At 35.3% G+C, this 21903-nt stretch overlaps 1 protein-coding gene and 1 pseudogene across 1 annotated transcript in view; both read left to right on the top strand.

The window, feature by feature from the left end:
* Positions 1-21903, top strand: part of ATAD5 (ATPase family, AAA domain containing 5) — a 57181-nt gene that overhangs the window by 22509 nt on the left and 12769 nt on the right. Inside the window, exons 6-17 of the mRNA XM_008585519.1 lie at positions 719-903; positions 4781-4938; positions 5923-6082; positions 6542-6728; positions 7935-8033; positions 9793-9872; positions 10106-10248; positions 10351-10501; positions 13033-13209; positions 13489-13622; positions 14081-14174; positions 15156-15220. Of these exons, the coding sequence (XP_008583741.1) occupies positions 719-903; positions 4781-4938; positions 5923-6082; positions 6542-6728; positions 7935-8033; positions 9793-9872; positions 10106-10248; positions 10351-10501; positions 13033-13209; positions 13489-13622; positions 14081-14174; positions 15156-15220 (1633 nt within the window). The remainder of the gene's footprint in view (positions 1-718; positions 904-4780; positions 4939-5922; positions 6083-6541; positions 6729-7934; positions 8034-9792; positions 9873-10105; positions 10249-10350; positions 10502-13032; positions 13210-13488; positions 13623-14080; positions 14175-15155; positions 15221-21903) is intronic.
* On the top strand, positions 2256-4478 carry LOC103601136 (annotated as a pseudogene).

The following is a 21903-nucleotide window of genomic DNA, read 5'->3' as shown; positions in this document are numbered from 1 at the left end:
TGGGATCCGAACCCTCGGACGGGAGCGCCGCCGCGCTTCCCAAGCGGCGCACTATCCAGTGCGCCACCGGGCCGGCCCTTTCCATGAATTTTTTGAAGTATCTTTGTATAAGCCGTGACATCCCACCACACTCCTTCCCCCCTCCATCACTCCAGTCCCACATTCTCCCCCACCCTCTCGCCTCCCTCCCACCTCCTACCACTTCAGTCAAGATTCCTGTGATTCTCAAGATGAAGATAAGCCAAGTAAAACTGAGAACTGAGACATCAATAAGGGTCCTGATTCTCTTGTTATTATATTGGAAACAATAGTATATTAGAAGTTTTGTATTATGAAGTTTTGTATTAGCAGTTTTGCCATTTTTGAAATATGGCATCAGTTTTGTTTTCTGATTATAATAAAAATGTATGTTTAACAACAAAAAAAGGAAAACAAAAGACAGGAGGAAAAGAACTTACCTACCACCCAAAGATAGCCCCAGTTAATGTTTTGGTGGATGTCCTTCAAATCATTTTTTTCTGTATGTGTTATTTTTATTTAATTTCTTAACATGGGTAGACTTTCATTTTTGTGATATGCAAAAAAGTATTTGACCAGCTAACATCTTAGGTAGCTGATTAATTTTTTAAATTAAATTTAAAAGTTTATTTTCTAGATAGGTTATTCTTTTAAGTGTTTATAACCTTAGCTATTCTTTTTCAAATCATTTTCTTAAAAGTCAAGATACATCTGAAAAACCTCAGGATTGTGATGGGCAGTTTAAAGCAAAGCGTGACTTCCTAATGAGTGGTTTGCCAGATTTGTTGAAACGAAAAATTGCAAAGAAAGCTGCTGCATTGGATGTGTACAATGCAGTAAGTACCAGTTTCCAGAGAGTTGTTCATGTACAACAAAAGAATGATGGTAAGTCTGTTTGTTATTGACTATTTACTCTTCAACTGTTGGAAGTAATATGAAACTATTCAAGTTAGTTAAAGATGAGGTTAAGGTTTAAGTATCATTGTTATGGTGATTGTAGTGGGAATTTTAAGTAAATGTTTCATCTTCTCTTCCTCAGACTTGGATTCAATTTACTGAGGATGGGGGACCAGAGCAAGGAAGCCAAGGGCATCCTTAGCCTTTACCCTTCATGCCAGGGGAGAACGGCAAGTGTGAGGGACCTTGAGTAAACATTGTTCTCTAGAGAGGCACTATGTTCTAAAAGGAAGGCAGTTCCCTTCTGAAATCATAGCCTGTATGTGAGCAGAGCATCTTTAACAATTTCTCAGAGGAGCTGCAGCCTTGCCCTTGTCCTGTCTGCTGTCGACTATTCAAAGAAGTCTGTTTGCCTCCTTTCCAGAACAGCTTTTCCTGTTTAGTACCATATAAGTATCTTCTGGAATACATAGACAAGTAGTGACTAAGCTGTTTGCACAAGCCTCTTGTATGGTGATATTAGCCTATCACAATCTAATTCTATTTGGATTGAAATGCTACAGCAACCAAATCTTACTTTACTTATAGTTCTTAATTGCTGATAATGTGCAGAGTCTTACAGGTTTACTTTGTCATTGTTTGTACCTAGAGTTTTTGTTTGTTTGTTTGGGTATGTTTTTATTTTTGTTTTTGTTTTGGCAGCTGGCAGGTACAGGGATGGAACCCTGGACCTTGGTGTTATCAGCATCACACTCTAACCAACTAAGCTAACAAGCCAGCCCTGTTTTTGTTTTTTGTTTTTGTCAACTCAAAAAGTTACATTCTCCTCAGTAGGCTTTGTGGTTTGGTTTAGTGCACTCATTCTGCGCATGAAATGTGCATCGTGCTGTGTCCTTTCTTTCCTTTGTGTTTCTGATCTTGATGCTTTATGAGTTTTGCTCAGCCTCTCTTCTGTATAGGGAATTTCCCAGTCTTTCTGGTAATTTCTTCCACTTTTCCTTATTGCCCATCTCTGCCATTGGTCTATTCAGTTGATGAAGGCTTTCTTGTTATTTTTACCAGTACAGTTTTATACAGCATCTTCTGATAACATGTTCAACTATAGAAATTACACTTTTCTTCCCTGAATTTTTAGAGGAGTGTTACTATAAAACGTAGCATATCTATTTATAGCTGTGCAGGTGAGGCAAGCACAGCAGAACCTCTCTGTTAGGACCTCAGAATTACTGAACACTTACTGTTGTCTGGAACTCTGCTGAGCAGTTCATATACATATCTAGTTTAATCCCCATAACAACTCTAGGAGGTTGAGAATTGCAATTATAACCCCCACTTTATAGATGAAGAAACTAAGGTTTAGGATCCTGGCCACACTCACAAGGCTAATAAGTGGCAGAGTTTGGATTCGAATCCAGGTATGACTTAAAAGTTTAAACTTTAAACCAGGATGCTAACTGCCCCTAAAATTTTTACTCAAAGTATCAAGGATGATTTTAAAAGAAATGACTGGAGCAGCTGACTCGGGTTTGAGCGAAGCCGCTTCCTGCCGCTTGGCTGCGCTGCTGTGGGCAGCCTGGGGCAGCAAGGGTTAGGCGTGGACGGGATGGTGGGCGCCAGGCTCCTCCTCCGGCTGTGGATCCACAGACCCAGCAGCACGACATCCTGCAACAAATCCATCAGAATGACACCTTTAAAATAAAAGGGACTCTTTTACCAGAGAAGTTTTTGCAATATATGTAAGCTGTGATGCCTTAGGAAACTGTAATCCTCAAAATATTGTGGCTCTTCTTCCAGAGAATGAGACAGGTGAAAGCGTGTCACGGAAAGCAACCATTGTACTTAGTAGAGAAGTACTAGTTCAGTATCACTACTTCAATGGGTACTTTTTAGAACCAAAGAAAGTGAAATTATTATTGATGATGGACAATTTGGAATCCACAATTGTGTCAAAACTCTTGATTGTGGATGGCTGATGTGTCAGACTGAAATAAGATTACATTTGCATTATTCTGAAAAACCTCCTGTGTAAATAACCAAGAAAAAAATTTTTAAATATAGATTTAGGGTAAAGCTGACACTAGAGGGTCTGGAGGAAAATGATAATCATAGGGTTTCTCCCACTGTTCTTCACAAAATGTCCAATAGCCTGGAGATATCCTTAATAAGCAACAAAGAGTTCAAGTGCAGGCATTCACAGCCAGAGTGTGGCTGTGGCTTACAGCCTGATCACTGGACAGAGTTCAGTGTACAGACAGTGGAACCAGATAACCTGGAACTAATCTTTGATTTTTTTGAGGAAGATCTCAATGAATATGTAGTGCAGGGTGATGCCCTTCCTGGACATGTGGGTACAGCGTTCCTCTTATCATCCACCATTGCTGAAAGTGAGAAGAGTGTTACTCTTCCCATCATGAGCAGAAATTCTAGAAAAACAACAGGCAAAGTGAGAGTTGACTATATAATTGTTAAGCCATTACCAGGATACAATTGTGATGTGAAATCTTCATTTTCCAAGTATTGGAAGTCAAGAAAACCATTGGATTTTGAACATCGAGGTGCAGGAAAATATAACTGCCACGCTGGTGAAAGTTCAAGAAAATACTATTGCTTCCTTAAATGCTGCTAGTCATGGTGCAGGCTTTGTAGAATTTGATGTACACCTTTCAAAGGACTTTGTGACTGTGGTATATTATGATCACACCTGTTGTTTGACTATGAAGAAGAAATCTGATGCTGATCCAGTGAATTATTTGAAATTCCAGGAAAGGAATTAACATTTTACCAACTCCAGTTGTTAAAGCTTGCTCATGTGACTTCACTAAAATCTAAAGATAGGAAAGAATTTGTGGTTGAGGAGGAAAACTCCTTTTCTGAAAATCAGCCATTTCCTTCTCAAGATGGTTTGAGTCTTTGCCAGAAGTTGTGGGGTTTAACATAGAAATAAAGTGGATCTGCCAACAGAGGGATGGAATGTGGGGAGGTAACTTATCAACATTTTGACGTGAATCTGGTTTTGGACCCAATTTTTAAAACTTTTAGAAAACTCTGGGAAGAGGAGAATAGTGTTTTCTTCATTTGATGCAGATATTTGTACAATGGTTCAGCAAAAGCAGAACAAATATCCCATATTTTTTTTGACTCAAGGAAAATCTGATCTTTACCCTCAACTCACGGACCTCAGATCTCAGACAATCCCTAATGCAATGAGCTTTGCACAGTATGAAAACCTACCAGGGATAAATGCACATACTGAAGATCAGAACAAATATCCCATATTTTTTTTGACTCAAGGAAAATCTGATCTTTACCCTCAACTCACAGACCTCAGATCTCAGACAATCCCTAATGCAATGAGCTTTGCACAGTATGAAAACCTACCAGGGATAAATGCACATACTGAAGACGTGCTCAGAAACCCATCCTGTATTCAAGAGGAAAAGCTAAGGGACTAGTCACATTTTGCTGAGGTGATGATACCAATGATCCTGAAAGCAAGAAAATTGAAGGAGTTTGGAGTTAATGGTCTAATTTATGATAGGTATTTGTTTTTCATGAAAAATTTCTATGGAAGGTTAGAAAATATTTAGTTTTCATCTTATAAATAAAATTAAACTTAGTTAAGCTAAAAAAATGAAAATTTGCTAATATTTGCTTGTTTTTAAAAATTGGGAGGGAAGAGTAGGTAATTTTTATTAATTGTATTTATTAGAGGTGAGGATTTTGTTCGCTGTGTATTCATTTGGGTTTTGGGTACTTTTGTGTTAACTATGCAGTTGTCAAGTCTTTTCATGTTTACATACTTACCATTAAGTAAATGGACAGTATGTAAATTAAGTTAATTAAGATAATTTTTGTTTTTCTTTAGGGTGCCATTTGTGGCATTTGAAACCACCCTCTTGTCCTCTCTTAACGAAATTTAAAGAACTGAATACTAAAATAATAGATCTGTCAAAATGTGTTATTGCTCTTGGTGAATTTTCAACATTGAATTCAAGTTCAAAATGTAATAATTCTGCTATTGTGGTAAGTATTAGAGTGCTCATCCTTTGTAGGGTGTTTCCTTCACATCTTTCAGAGGAAAAGAAAATTTTTGATATCTACTATTGTAGCCTAGAGTTCCATTTTTTCTAGAGCCTAATTTTAAAAAATAAATCTTTTTTTTTTGTCCTTTTTGAGACTGGCCGCACCGCGCTCAGCCAGTGAGCACACCGGTCATCCCTATATAGGATCCGAACCCGCGGCGGGAGTGCTGCTGCGCTCCCAGCGCCGGACTCTCCCGAGTGCACCACGGGCTCCGCCCTAAAAAATAAATCTTAATTGAAGTATACATTTCTTTTAAATACTACAGAGCTTTAAAACTATTTTAAGATTTAATGATAGCTAGTTTTTTGTTTGTTTGTTTTGGTTTTGGTAGCTTGCTGGTACAGGGATCTGAACCCTTGACCTGGGTATTGCAACACCGTGCTCTAACCAGCTGAGCTAACCAGACAGCCAATAGCTAGTTTTGAAAGAATGTTAGATTATATAGCACATTAAGATTCTTTTTGGGGGCAGGGGCGGGGGGCAGCTGGATGGGAGAAGGGATTAGACCCTGGACCTTACTGTTATCAGCATCATAAGAATGTTAGATTATATAGCACATTAAGATTCTTTTTGGGGGCAGGGGCGGGGGGCAGCTGAATGGGAGAAGGGATTAGACCCTGGACCTTACTGTTATCAGCATCACGCTGTAATCAACTGAGCTAACCAGCTAGCCTACATTTAGATTATAAATCACCATCATAATCTAATAAATGTGTAAAGTATATTTAGGTGAAAGGGAGAAAAATAAAAATAAGAACTAAGTCCTTTAGAAGTTTTGCAAATGCAGCTTTGTGTTCAGTTATTAAGGCTAATCAATCATACATTGAGATTGACTTATTAGGCACAGAAAGTGGTTGGTAGTATTGTGATTAACATGAATAGATGATGTGGGTCCATTACTGTGCATTTTATTCTTTATTGCAGTTTATGAGGACAAGGAAGGACTTTTCTGAAGAAGTAAGAAATCTTTTGCTGGAGGAAATTGGGTGGTCAAATCCTGAATTTTCCTTGAGAAAATATTTTCCCTTGCTTCTAAAAAAAAAAACTGAGCGCCAGAAACTTTCTGAGTGTCATGATAAACAAGGTTAGTGATAATTATTATTATTTATGTTAACAATTCAGTTTTGAAAACACTAAGACAGCCATTGACTCTTGGATGTGGTCATCCAGACAGAACATTACTTACAGATGGCAGGGAGAATTGTTTAACTGAAGTGAAAGCACCTTGTACAATGCAGTTTCAGCCCCTGCCAGCTTCCAGAGAATGCCAACCCAAAGGTAGCTTTCCTTATGTTAAAATATTAATCATTCATTTAAGGAAAGCCTTAGATGAGACAATTTCAATCTATACAGCCTGTAAAAAAGGCAGTGTAAATGTTAAGATCTCCAGCCTGCTTTCAGTGTATCACATTTGATTCTTCCCTTTTCATTTTAAAGTCATTTGAACTGTTGGATATTTGGAAGTGATATTAAGATTACTGGGTATTAAAAGTTATTTTTTTTTAATTAGTAAACACATGTATTTCTATAATTCCCAAAATAGAAGGTCCACAACTGGAGCCTGATGTCAATAAAAAAGAAACCAAAAGGAAACGAGTGGAAACAGAAAATCGTAAGTCAAAAAGAAAGAAACCAAATGAATATTCAGAAAGTCCAAAAAAGATAAATGGGAAGCCAGAAGAAATTGACAAAAGAAACAGTTCTTCTGGGATAAAGCTAGATTCTTCCAAAGATATATTTTCTAAAACATCCCAGAAGAAACAAACTGCTTTGAATACAACATGTAAAGTGGGAACGGAAGCAGAAGATTTTGATATTCTGATGACAGATGATGACAAGGAGTGTGCATCAGAAATATCTTCTATTCCTGGTAAATTACATTTTCTGTTTCTGGTCCTAGAACTCTTGTTTAACCTCTCACTCTTTTACCCCCTTCTTTTTTTGGGGGGCGGGCAGCTGGACAGTACAAGAATGGAACCCTGGACCTTGGTGTTATCAGCATCATGCTCTAACCAGCTGAGCTAACTGGCCAGCCCCTCCCTTTTAATACACACTTATTGCAACTTTCAAAAAATACATATGTGCATAAAATAAGTGGAAGCTTCATTGATTAGAGGCTTACATATAACCATATTAACAGACTGGTGTTTAGTCTTTGATTTTTCTTTGCCTCTATAAATACGGATGCTTTTTTTAAAACCTGAGATCATACTATACATATTATTTTACAGTGTATTGCACATATCTCTGACATGTTCCCATTCAGTTTATATAGCTTTTCCAAAGTATTCTATTGAATTGATTTAGTTCATTAACTTAAATAGCTCTATAGTATGTTTTAATATTTGATATAGCAAGGCTCCTATCATTTTTTTAAGTATTTTCATGTATTTACTTGACTAAATGAACTACAGGTTATTTTGCCCCCATAAATCCTAGTTAGATTTTGATTTTGCATTAGCTTATAGGTTAATATAGAGAGAAGTGGCATTTTTACAGTACTCATTCGTCTTGATTAAGAGTGTAGTATCTCTCCGTTTACTCAGGTTGACTTCATGGAATGTTTTCAATGTTTCTTTTCAGTGGTCATAAGTAGCTTCACTAAGATTATGCTGTCTTTGTTCCTTAGATTGATTGTTTTTATGCTACAAATTATTTTTCATAGTTCATGTTTCTTGAGTGTTTATTAAAAATTTAAATGTGTGTACTTTTATATCTTACTTTCATAAGATTTTATGTTGGTTAGGTTTTTTAGAGGGAAGAGTTTGGTGTGACATTTTAAATGTAATGTTAAATTTAAAATCACCTTTTTGGCATTTTGTAAATATAAATATTTCTATAGCTAACCTATTGTTACATTGTAACAATAATGTAAATGTGTAAGAATATATGCTTATATCAAGGGATGAATACCTTAATATATTTTTTTTTGCTTTAGATTCTGGAACTGAAGACATGCTTTGGACAGAAAAGTATCAACCTCAGAATGCCAGTGAGCTCGTAGGCAATGAGTTAGCTATAAAAAAGTTACATAGGTTGGTAAAATTTATAAGAGAACTAAGAAATAGTTTACAAATTTAGCTTTATTATTTGTTTTATGTACACTAAAATTTAGAAATTATAATTATAAAGTAATATATTACATCATAAAATCTTATTTCTTTCTTTTTTTTTAATTGAAACATAATTGATTGTATGTGTCTGTGCGGTACAGAGCTGCATATCAATACCTATGTGCAATATGTGATGCTCAAATCAGGATAATTAGTATATTCAATCTTAGTATATTCAGTCTTAAATATTAGTGTACTCAATATTAATTAGTATATTCAAATCTTAAAAAAAAAGAAAAAAACAAAAATTTTAAGTGAAAAATATCTTTCTTTTTTCACATTTCTTCTCTACAGAGGTAACCCCAATTGATAGTTTCTTGTAAAAAACTTCCAGAAAGGGCCGGCCCGGTGGCGCACTGGATAAGTGCGCCGCTTGGGAGGCGCGGCGGCGCTCCCGCCCGAGGGTTCGGATCCCACATACAGACCGGTTCCCGCTCACTGGCTGAGCGAGGCGCGGGAGCGACCCCGAGGGTTGCGATCCCGTTGCCGGTCCCCGGTCCGGTACGGGGGCAACACTGAGGGTTGCGATCCGTTGCTGGACACGGAAAAAGACAAAAGACAAAAAAAAAAAAAACTTCCAGAAAAAATTTTACTTGTATATTTGTTCCTTCCTTCCCTTTTTATTTGGCAGCTAGCCAGTACAATAGTTCCTTCCTTTCTAACAAATGGAATCACATTACTGCTAATTCAGGTCCATAATCCTTTGTCTACAATTCCCACATCCAAAAAGTTTTGAAAACTGAAAGTTTATTGACTTTATTCATAAAGTTTATTATGATCTTTATCAATCATACTTAGTAGGAATTCATACTTTTTAAAAATATTAAGTGATTATGGATGTACTGTCTAGATCCCTTTAGGGGTATTATACAATACATGGCATATGTACCAAATTATCTTTCCAGTATCTGGAAAATTCTGAATTCTAAATCTACCTGGTCCAAAGGATTTAATATAAGGAATTGTGGACCCTTAATAATAGTTAATACCATGAACTTGGTACTATTCTAAGTACTTGCACTATTCTTAGTTCATTTAATCTTTAGAACAATACTAATGATGTATCCTGTTGTCCTCATCTCTAGATGAAACTGAAGCCTAGAAATGTTGAGTTATTTGTCCGGTCACACAGCTGGGAAGTGGTGGAGCTGGGATTTAAACTCAGGTGGTCTAGCTCCAGACTACAATTTGATCTTTCTACTTATACCTAACATTGTATATGAGGGATCTTTAAAAGTTAATGGAAAGATTCATATTATCTTTTAATTCTGTTTTTCCATGAACTTTTGAAGTTCCCTCCTATTATACATTGTTATGTCATCACACAGTCTTCCTCAGTTATTTTTAATTGTTGTGTACTGGTTTCTTATGTGAGTATACCATAGTATATCTTTTCCCCTACTGGTTTACTTTTAGGTTTTTCCTTTTAGAGGCTAATATAAACAATGTTGCAGTCAATATTCTTGCACATATAGTCTTGTCTATTTAGGAAATTATTTCGTTATAAAATATTCATGCCCATGTATAAATATTTTACTATTTAGTTGATTCAGAGGCACTGTGGAGTGCTTAAAAATTAATGATATACCATAACTTCACCCAACAATCATTTTAACATAAAGTCTAAGAGATATCTATATTCTGCAAATTATTTTTATTAACATACATTTTCTTATGGTAGTTGGTTGAAAGACTGGAAAAGAAGAGCAGAATTGGAAGAAAGACAAAATATGAAGGGAAAAAGAGATGAGAAACAGGAAGGTATTTTGAGTTATTTTTTTTTTCTGTTTCACTGAACATTTTTAGAGTTAGATTAGCTAAAATTTTGTAAAAACTTTCTTAATTGTTTTTTAATGTTTGGTTTTATACATTTTGTAAATTCATTTTCCAGTATTTATTAGCAAGAAATTTGTGGAATTTGATCGTTGGGTTTTATGAGGTAGAGTTGATGCCCAAGCTATTATCATTTTATATGCATTTGAATAATTTTTCAGATTTGTCAGATAGCACAGACTTTAAAGGCAGTTCAGATGATGAAGAAGAGAGTCGTCTTTGCAATACTGTTCTTATAACAGGACCAACAGGAGTGGGAAAAACTGCTGCAGTGTATGCTTGTGCTCAGGAGCTTGGATTTAAGGTTAGTAATAGCTACAGTGGGAAAATGTTAATGCAATAATTACCCTTGAACTAAAAGAAAACATGGACCATTTGGCTCTTTTTTCATATATTCTACTTTTAGATATTTGAAGTGAATGCCTCTTCCCAGCGCAGTGGTAGACAAATTCTATCTCAGCTGAAGGAAGCGACTCAGTCCCATCAAGTAGACAAACAAGGTGTAAACTCACAAAAACCCTGTTTTTTTAATAGCTACAACATAGGCAAGTCACCAAGTAAGTGAATTATTTCCCTTAAGATATAATCATTTGAAAAAAAATAACATCTCAGAAAATAATTTTAATTATCCACATTTTGCCATTCATTTTTTATCTTCTCTTACACGTACGCATGCTTTGCTTTTTTCCTGGACTATTTTAAAACAAATCTGAAGACCACCATATCATTTTACCCATCTATACTTCAATATGAATCTCTAACTGATAAGGGCTCTTTAAAAAACATAACTACAAAACCATAATCAGATTAACAAAATTTGCTATATTTCTTAATATCATCTAATACACAATTTGATATCAGTTTTTTGTTGTTTCAAATGGTTTGTTCAAATCAAGATCCAAACAAGCTCCATATGTTACATTTGATTAATGTCTCTTAAGTTTCTTTTAAACTCTCTAACAATTCCCTCACCCTTTCTTTTCAAGTTATTTGTCAAAGAACCTACCCCATTTGTCGTAGAATTTACTGAAATATTTTTTTTTGCCCTTACCTCCTTTGGCAACTCCAATTATAGGTATTTTAAACCACTTTAAGTTGTCTCACAGTTTTTCAGTCTTTCTTTTTCCTCTTTGTGTTTCAGTTTGGATAGTTATTACCATTGGATACTTAATTACCATTTATTGAAGTTTACAGATCTTTTCTTCTGCAGTATTTAGTATGTTGTCTGCCATTCAGTATAGTTCTCATTTCTAGAAGTTTGATTTGGGTCCTTTTAATATCTTTTGTGTTTCTACTCATCATGTGTCCTGTCTTTCCTCTTGGTTTTTGAACATATGGAATCTGGTTATAACTGTTTTAATGTTCCTGTATACTAATTCTATCATCTCTGTCATTTCTGAGTTGGTTTCTCAGTTGGTTGATTTTTCCTCCTTATTATGGATTATATTTTTTCCTACTTTGGATTCCTGATAATTTTAATTGCTTGTCAGACTTTGTACAGTTTACCTTATTAGGTGCTGGATATTTCTGTATTCCTATAACTTCTTGAACTTTCTTCAGGGATGCAGTTCAGTTACTTGGAAACAATTTGCTCTTTTCTGGTCTTTTAAGCTGTATTAGGCATGACAATAGCAGCATTTAACCTAGGGTTAGTTTTGCCACACTACTTAGGCAAAACCTTTCTGACTCCTCTGTCCAGTACCCCATTTATTATGAAGTTTGCCATTCTGTCTGGTGGGAAGAGGAACTATTCCTAGCTCTCCGGGAGCCTCAGACATTGTTTCTGCTGATCCTTTACTGATAAGTGCTTAATTTTAGAGTCAGGGGAGACTCTGCAGATTGCTAGAGCTCTCTTTGCACAGTCTTCTCTTATGTATTCTGCCCTGTGACCTCCATCTGCCTGGAGATGGAGGGTTTCCTTAGACTCTTCTGATGGTCTCCTCAACTCAGGAAAACCTGGATGGGGTTTCCCCTCCCCACTGTGACCTGGAAATTCTCTCCAGGCAATAAGCTGGGCAATCCTAGTGTTCACCTTGTTTGTCTGTCTCTCAGTGATCACTGTCCTTTGTTGCATGGTGGCCAGTCTAAAACGTGTTGTTTCATATATTATGTCCAGTTTTTGTTTGTTTATTTTTGTTGTTATTTCAGATTGGAGGGTAAATCCAATCCCAGTTACTATATTATGACCAGAAGTAGAATCCTGTCTTTTCTTTTGATGCTCATATTTTCCCATCTTTGGCTAGCAGGGAACTGTTTTCATTGGTCTGTGTTCTTTTGGCATAGCCCCAGTAATGTTTGATACTTCCTTTTTTTTTTTTAATGTTTTGTTTTGTTTTTATTGGTTATGAATATTCATGGGGTTCAAAGCAAGTTGTGGTTTCTGCTCTGTGTGCTCAGCAGCTCCAGCCTGGAAGCAGTTGGATTTGAAATGGTCCCAGTGGTTTTTTTCTTTCTCTCATTGTGACTTCTCCTGCCATCATGTGCTCCATAGGTCTCTCCTCCTCTTCCCCTGAGCTCTAGCGGCCCCAGCTTGGCTGTTGTTGCTTTTTTATAGTTGTAAATTGGTTGATTTGTGGGAGAGAGTGACACTGGGGACCGTCTATTCCACCATCTTGACCCGAAGTCAACCATTTATTTTTAAACTTTGTATCTGTCCTCCAAAGCATCTCTAGCATTGAAATACATGTTACAATGCTTGCAATATCCACTTACTGCAGCTTGACAACAAAGTTTTGTAGGAGCTCAGTGTATACTCTTATTTTTCCTCCAGACTCTTCTGACTTCAAGCAAGTGTAGAGAGCATCAGTGAAGGGATTATGAATATTATTTGTTTAAAGAATGTGTGTTTCTTGGAAAAGAGTGTCTTTTCCAAATGACTGGTTTAACCATTGTACTGTAGAATAAATACAACAATAGTAATATTTGAATGTAGAGGGTATTTGAATTTAAGAATGAAAGAATGAAAGAAAACTTCTGTCTTTGATCTTTAACTGGTAAGAATAGAAATAAAGAATGTGGATAACTGTATATTTTGCCACCTGTCTAATTTTTAAAACATTTATCTTTCAATACAATTTGTTTTTGGCAGAAAAATTAAACTCCCCTAAGAAGATTGTTACATCACCAAGGAAACTTCCTCCACCATCACCAAAAAGTAGTGGACCAAAGCGAGCACTTCCCCCAAAAACTTTGGCAAATTATTTTAAGATATCTTCCAACCCAAAAAATAAAGAAGAAACAGGACCACTTCTGGAAAATAATAAAGGTGAGACATTAAGTGAACAAAATAAATTTGACATTTCTTAATATTAATGACCCTGATATATAAAAATATGAGCATATTTCAAGAGTCCCTGTGCTATTTGTTAAACCTCAGCTACACTGAACATCCTACATATAAGAGTTTTGATATTTTGTTTCAGTTTTTTCTTTGTTTTCTTGTTTCAGTTTTGATAAGATTTCAGTTTGAGCTATTCTGTGGAAATATCCAATGTTTTATTAAAAGATGATTTTTACTTAAAATATCAATATTATATTTATCCAGGAATCAAAAATTCTTTTGAACAGAAACAAATTACTCAGACTAAGTCCTCAAATGCAACTAATTCAAATGTCAAAGAATTTGGAGTTGAGGAATCCAACAGAAAAAATGCAACATCTCTCATTCTTTTCGAGGAGGTAGGCTTTACACGTGTGTTCATGCCATCTCGTGATAAAAATTTATTTTAATGATTACTAAATATTTTCTTATAAAGAACTTTAAAATAGCTAACAAAGTCAGGAGAACTTTCTATTTATTTGAAATTAAAGCAATTGAAACCATCAACTCTAGAAGAATTTTTCAGGAAGATGATTAATGCAATTCAAGGTTACTAATATCATTCAATGATTGTAGAAATTATTCTGATTCATATCCAGTTATAGGTGACTGGATTTCATTGGCTTTAATATTTGATATTTGATAATTTTTAACTCATTTGTAGTGTAAGACATTATAAGCTTTCAGCATGGGCTGAATTCACACTGTTCATTAATTCATAAATTTTGTCTGTAACAGACATCTAATATTTATATGTAACTGATATCCAGTAAGTGTTATTACTCATTACATTAATATTCTAATAAATGGTTTGTAGGTTGATGTCATTTTTGATGAAGATGCTGGGTTTTTGAATGCAATCAAAACATTCATGGCAACAACTAAACGACCTGTAATCCTTACTACAAGTGGTAGGTAACAATTAGTTACTGTTGGTTAAAACAGTCAAGGAAAGCTTCTAATTTTAGTCAGAAATGTTCCTTTAAAAGTCAGTTAGTCTTTTTTTCTAAGTCTTTTTTTCTAAAATGAGGAAGCTCCTAGATAATTTTACCTTGCAAATATACCTGATATATTTTACCTGATATATAAAAATATGAGCATATTTCAAGAGTCATAGCAATGACCTTTTAATAATGGATGCTACTTTGGGTCACTGTGTTGGGTGTTACATATTGAGAAAGCTGAGACTAGCCTACAATGCAGATAGAGAGATTTATGGACTAGCTAGTAAAGGTACTTTGGTAGGAAAAATATGAGATCCTTCTCCTGACCTCTTCTTTATTCCTATAATTAGATCACCAAACCTTATTTATTGGTCAAGATTTTTTATGCAACCCAACCTTTCTGCAGTTCCTTGATACTGAACTTAGCCATTCTTTAGCTCCTGATAATACTTCCATATGGATTATTGCATAGTTTAGGTAAAGTAACCTCTCATCAGCCTAACAGAATTGACCCATCTTCTCAGGAATTAGCATTGGATATTTAATTTTAAAAACTTACTTAAACAATTTCTTTTATTTTTTTTAACATTACAACTATTATATTAATGTTTTTTAATCTTTTTCATTGCAAATATTCAGGATGCTAGCTCTGCTATGGATTCATAGAAGAAAATGTGTTTGTATTAGTCTCCACTTACAAATTAATGGCCCATCTGACAGTTAGTGATTGTACTATAAAAATATTGACTAAAATCTTATTAATAAGTTAGGTGATAGTTTAAAAGATAGTTATTTTAGGTCAAGATAGAAAGTTTCTTGACAGTTTATAATTTGCTTAGTATTATACTTGCATTATTGATGAAATGCTGACTATTTTCATATTAAAGTATGAAAAAGTTGTTTCAGTGATCTTAATGTTAAAAAATGTTTGGTTTTTTTTTTCTGTAGATCCAACATTTAGTCTAATATTTGATGGCTGCTTTGAAGAAATCAATTTCAATACTCCTTCCCTGGTAAGTTTTGAATTTTGATGATCATAAATTGTATATCAAAATTATGTAAAAAGTAGTTTTTTATTAAATTTAGTCATAATTTTTTGTTTTTGGTGGCTGGCTGGTACAGGGATCTGAACCCTTGACCTTGGTGCTACAAGGCCATGCCATGCTCTAACCAACTGAGCCAACTGGCCAGCCAAGTTATCATAATTTAAAAATGTGGTTGCTAAGAGATATGTTAAAATTTTTTGAGTTTTAGGAAACTTCTGATTTTTTTTTTTGCTTTCAAAAAGATTTTTTTTAAAAATTTAAGTTTTTACTAGACTCCAGTGTTCATTAGGTTTTTTCCCTAGTAATAGTACTTTATTGAGGTGAAATTTAAATATAGTTAAAATACCCTTCTTAAATGTACAACTTGATGAATGTTAACATATGTAAAAACCCATGTAATCGTCACCCAGATCAAAATATAGAAGAACATTTCTATCACCTCCAAAAGTTTTTGTGGGCCCTTTCTAGTCAGCATCTTCTTCCCCAAAAGAAGTAACTATTATTATTTTTTTTTACAAAGATGACTGAAATTAACTTTTTTTTTTCTGATATACAGTTCTATGAATTTTAACACATGTATAGATTCATAAGCCATCACTACAATTGGGAGATAAAACAGTTTATCATCCCATAAAACTCCTGTATGCTACTGTATACCAACACAGATTTAGTTTTGAAATTTCAAATAATAGGAAACAGACATTATGTGCCCTTTTGTATCTGACTTCCTTCACTCAACATGTTTCTTAGATTTATCCATGCTGTTGCATCAGTGGATTTGTTAAGTCATATGCATTAGCTATTTGTTTAAATTTAAGAGTCTGCCAAATAGGTCTCCAGTGCATGGGAATTCTGGCAGATATTGAGTCTTTTTCACTTAAGCCATGTTAGTGGTTTCCATCTCTGTGTGTGTGTGTGTGTGTGTGTGTGTGTGTATGTGTATGTTTGCTTTTTGTTAATTAGTGTTATTGAAGTATAATTTTCTAGTAAAATTTAATAGTAAAATTCACTCACTTTTAGTGCATAGCTCAGTGAATTTTGACAAATGTGTATATAAAACATGTTTATCAGATATAGAACATTTTCATTACCTAGAAAGTTCCCTCATACCCATTGTGTTTGGTCCCTTCCTGTAACCCCTAAGCTCTGGCAACTAACAATCTGCTTTGTGTCACTATAGTTTTGCTTGTTATGGAACTTCATGTAAATAGAATCTTATAATATGTAGTATTTTGAGTTTACTTTTCATAAAGCTTTCTCAGATTCATTCATGTTGCATGTGTCAGTAGTTCTTTCCTTTTTAGTAACAAGCATTATTCTATTGTATGGATATACCTCAGTGTGTTTATTCATTCATCTACTGATAGACATTTGAGTTGTTTCTAGTTAAGCTATGACAAATAAAGCTGTAATGAATATTCACATTAAAATCTTTGTTTGGACATATATATCCATTTCTCCTACTTAAATACTTAAAGGTGGAATTGTTGGCCCGTTTAACATTACAAGAGCCTGGCAAACTTTTCTGAAGTTTCCAATGTTTTACATTCCTACCAGCAATGTATGAATCCAGTTGTTTTACATACTCATTAGGACTTGGAACTGTCCATTTAAAAATTTCTAATGCCAGTCACCTCAGTTGGTTAGAGCACAGCCTTGTAACACCAAGGTCAAGGGTTTGGATCCCCTAATCGGCTAGCACCCCCTAAAAATTTTTTTTTCATCCATATTAGTAATTACATATTGGAATCTCATTGTGGTTTTTATTTTCATTTTCTTTTTTTTTTTTTTTTCCTTTTTTTGTCTTTTTTACTGACCGGCAACGGGATCGCAACCCTCGGTGTTGCTCCCGCACCTCGCTCAGCCAGTGAGCGGGAACCAGTCTCCACGTGGGATCCGAACCCTTGGCGGGAGCGCCACCACGCTCCCAAGCGGTGCACTCTCCAGTGCGCCACCGGGCCGGCCCTATTTTCATTTTCTTAATGACAGGATCTTGAGCATCTTTTCATGGGCTCATTTACCATTCACATCTCTCCTTTGGTGAAATACCTGTTCAAATCATTTACCCATTTATTAAATCAGTTGTGTATCTCCTTGTTGAGTTGTAGCAGATTTTTATATATTTTGTATACAAGTTTGTATTAGATAGGTGTTTTGTAAATGTTTTTCTCCCAAATTTGTGACTTACCTTTTCACTTTTTTTTTAATTGTGAAGAGTAAAGTAAGTCTTACATAGCTTTAGCTGTTACATTTCTGTAAGAAATCTTTTCTTTCTGTAATCTATTTAGAGTTTAGTTTTGTATGCAATATAAGGTAAGACATAAGATTTATTTGTTTTGGGCCGGCCCGGTGGCGCACTGCTACAGTGCACCGCTTGGGAGCGCAGCGGCACTCCCGCCGAGGGTTCGGATCCCACATACAGACTGGCCGCTCACTGGCTGAGCGAGGTGCGGGTGCAACACCGAGGGTTGCGATCCCGTTGCCGGTCCCGGTCCGGGCGGGACACTGAGGGTTGCGATCCGTTGCCGGTCACGAAAAAAAAAAACCAAAAGGAAAAAAAAAAAAAAGATTCATTTGTTTTCCTTATAGATACCCAATTGTTCAAGCACTATTTGTTTAAAAGACTTTTTTTTCTATCCGGAAGCTAGCATGTGTAAAGAGATCACATGGCAAGAGAGGAAGTAAGAGAAAGTCTAAGAAGCTGAACTTGCTTTTATAACAATCTGCTCTCTGGGTAACTAATCCAGTCTTGCCAGAGCGAGAATTCACTCACTCCCACAACATTAATCTATTCATGAGAGATCCACTGCCATACCAAACACCTTCCACTAGGCCATACCTCCCAACACCATCACTTTGGGAATCAAATTTCAGCGTGAGTTTTGGTGGGGACAAACTGCATCCAAACCATAACAATTAATATGATGAATTATATTGATTGATTTTTGAATGTCAAGCCAGTCCTAGGATAATACAGTCATGATGTATTATGCTATTTATGTAATGCTGGGTTTGATTTGCTTATATTTTGTTAAGGATTTCTGTGTCTACATTCTGATACTGATGCATAGTTTCCCAGTCACATAAGATGGGTTAGGATGTGTTCCTTCTTCTATATTCAGGAAGAGTTTATATAGAACTGGTATTATGTCTTCCATAAATATTTGGTAGAATTCATCACTGAATCCATCTGGGCTTTCAGATGTTTTTGTAAAGATTTTTAACTACAAATTGAATTTCTTTATTAGATGTAGAGCTCTTCAGGCTTTACAACTTATTGTTGTAAAGTTGTTCATAATATTCTCTCAGTGTTTGTAGGATTTGTGATGATGTCCCCTCTTTCATTCCTAATATTGGTAATGTGTCGTGTCCTTTTCCTTCATCATTATGGCTAGTAGTAGTTGATCAGTTTTCTTGATATTTTCAAAGAACTAACTTTAGGTTTCCTCAATTTTGTTCCTTTTTGTTTGTTTTCTATTTCATTGATTTTTGCTCTTGTATTTATTATTTTCTTCCTCCATTTTTTGGGGGGGGGGTTAATTTACTTCTCTTTTTAATAAGGAAGCTTAGATCATTGATTTTTAGAACTTCTTTTTTAATTTAAGCATTTAATGCTATATATACCTTTCCAAGCACTGCTTTAGCTGTACCACACAAATTTTGATATATTGTCATTTCATTTTCATGCAGGTCAAATACTTTTGATTTTTTCTACTGATTACTCCTGGTCAGAAAACATACTCTGTATGATTTCAATCCTTTTAAATTTATCACGAGTCCTTTGATTACCCAGAATATGGTCTATCTTGCTGAATGTTGTGTGCATTTGAAAGAATGAATATTTTGCTGTTGTTAGGTGGAATGTTCTATAAATATAAATTAGGAAAAGTTGTTTGATAGTGTTTTTAAAGTCTTTTCTATCCTTAGTGTTTTCCTTTTCTTTTCTTTCTTCCTTTTTTTTTGGTGGCTCGCCAGTTCAGAGATCCAAACCCGTGACCTTGATGTTATAAGGCTGTGCTCTAACCAACTGAGCTAACTTGCCAGCCCTCTTTTTATTTTGAGCTGGTGGCATGTTTGTTTATTTGCTTGTTTTTGTTGTGTAAGAACACTTAACATGAGATCTATCCTTTTAACAAATTTATAAGTCCATAATACAGTATTGTTAACAATAACAACACTGTCGTATGGCAGTTCTCTACAACATATTCATCTTGCATAACAGAAACTTTATACCCACTGAACAGCAACTCCTCATTTCTGTTTCCCCCCAGCCTCTGGCATCCATCATTCTACTCTCTGTGTCAATGAGTTTAATTATTTTAGGTACCTCATATAAGTGGGATTATGCAGTATTTGTCCTTATGTGACTGGCTTATTTCACTTAACATAATTCACTTATCCATATTGTCACATGTGGCAGGATTTCCTTCTTTTTTAAGGCTGAACAATATTCCATTATACTTATATACCATATTTTATTTATCCATTCATCTTTCAATGGATATTTAGGTTGTTCCATATCTTGACTACTGTGAATAAAGCTGCAATGAACGTGGGAAGGCAAATATGTCTTCAAGATCCTGATTTCAGTTCTTTTGGGTATATACCCAAAAGTGGGATCACTGGATTGTATAGTAGTTCTATTTGTAAGTTTTTGAGGACCCTCCATACTGTTTTCCAGACTGGCTGAACCATTTTACATTTCCACCAGCAGTGCATAACGGTTCAAATTTCTCCACATTCTCACCAACACCTGTTACTTTGGTTTTTTTTTTTTTTTTAATAATAGCCCTCAAACACACATGATTGCTGACCTTTAGCTAGATTAAGAAAAAAAGAGCAAAAACTCAAATAAAATCAGAAATTAAAGAGACATTAAAGTTGATGTTACAGATTTTAAAAGGATTATAAAAGACTGCTATAGGTTGAGCATCCCTAATCTGAAAATCCAAAATCCTGAATGTTCCAAAATTCGAAACTTTTTGAGAACCAACATGACATTCAAAGGAAATTTTCATTTGGAGCATTTTGGATTTTGGATTTTTGGGTTAGGGGTGCTCAACCTGTATATACTCTGCAAATATTCCAAAATCCAAAAAAATATAAAATCTGAAACACTTCTGGTCCCAAGCATTTCGGATAAGGAACACTCAACTGGTATACGTAATTATATGCCAACAAATTGGACAGCCTAAAACAAATGGATAAATTCTTAGAAACATACAGCCTACCATGACTGAATCATGAAGAAACAGAAAATGTGAACAGACCAATAACGTGTAAGGAGATTGAATCCATAACCAAAAACCTTTCAACATGGAAAAACCAAGGACCAGATGGCTTCACTGGTGAATTCTACCAAGAATTGAAAGAAGAATTCATACCAGTCCTTCTCAATTTTTTCCCCCAAACTGAACACTTCCAAATTCACTTTATGACAGCAGCATTATGCTAACACCAAAGCCAGAAAAAGACACTACAAGAAAGGAAAACTATAGGCCAATATCCCCGATGAACATAGATGCAAAAATCCTCACCAGAATGAATACCAGCTAACCAAATTCAACAGCATGTTAAAAGGATTATACACAACAACCAAGTAGGATTTATCACTGGGATGCAAGGATGGTTCACCATATGAAAATCAATTTATTTATTTATTTATTTTGGCAGCCAGCCACTATGGGGACCCAAACCCTTGACCTTAGTGTTATCAGCACCATGCTCTACTCAAGTGAGCTAATGAAAATTAATGTGATATACCACTTTAAAAAAACAAAGGAAAACATATGATTATCTCAATAGATGCAGAAAAAGCATTTGACAAAATTCAACACCCTTCATTATAAAAACCCTGTACAAACTAGGTACAGAAGGAGTTTATCTCAACATAATAAAGGCCATATGTGAAAAACCCACAGCTAACATCATTCTCAATGGTGAAAACTGAAAGCTCTTCTAAGATCAGTAACAAGACAAGGATGCCCACTCTCACCACTTCTATTCAACATAGTATTGGAAGTCCTAGACAGAGCATTTAGACAAGAAAAAGAAATAAAAGGCTGCTATATAAGAAAGAAAAGGGGAAAATTATGTTTGTTTGAGGACGACATGATCTTATATGTAGAAAAGCCTAAGTCCACACAAAAACTGTTAGAATAAATGAATTTAGCAAAGTTGCAAGATACAAAATTAACATGCAAAAATTAGTTGTGTTTCTATACATTAACAATGAACAATCTGAAAAGTTTATTAAGAAAACAATCCTATTTACAGTAGCATCAAAGAGAGGAGGATGTCAACAAGACAAAGTAGGAGTATCAAAGCTCAAAAAAATTATATACAGGTACCCACAAACTAAAATATCCCAGAAAGGGCTTAAGGGCCCATTAAAGAATCTACAGGAGTATCAAAGCTCAAAAAAATTATATACAGGTACCCACAAACTAAAATATCCCAGAAAGGTCTTAAGGGCCCATTAAAGAATCTACAGCAGGGGCTGGCCCGGTGGCGCACTGCTACAGTGCGCCGCTTGGGAGCGCAGTGGCGCTCCCGCCGAGGGTTTGGATCCCACATACAGACCGGTTCCCGCTCACTGGCTGAGCGAGGTATGGGAGCAACACCGAGGGTTGCCATCCCGTTCCCCGTCC

This window comes from Galeopterus variegatus, unplaced genomic scaffold (assembly GCF_000696425.1).
Source record: "Galeopterus variegatus unplaced genomic scaffold, G_variegatus-3.0.2 Scaffold3602, whole genome shotgun sequence".
Lineage (NCBI taxonomy): Eukaryota > Metazoa > Chordata > Mammalia > Dermoptera > Cynocephalidae > Galeopterus > Galeopterus variegatus.
Note: the sequence above shows the minus strand (reverse complement) of the source record. Positions and strands in the feature narration are given on the sequence as shown.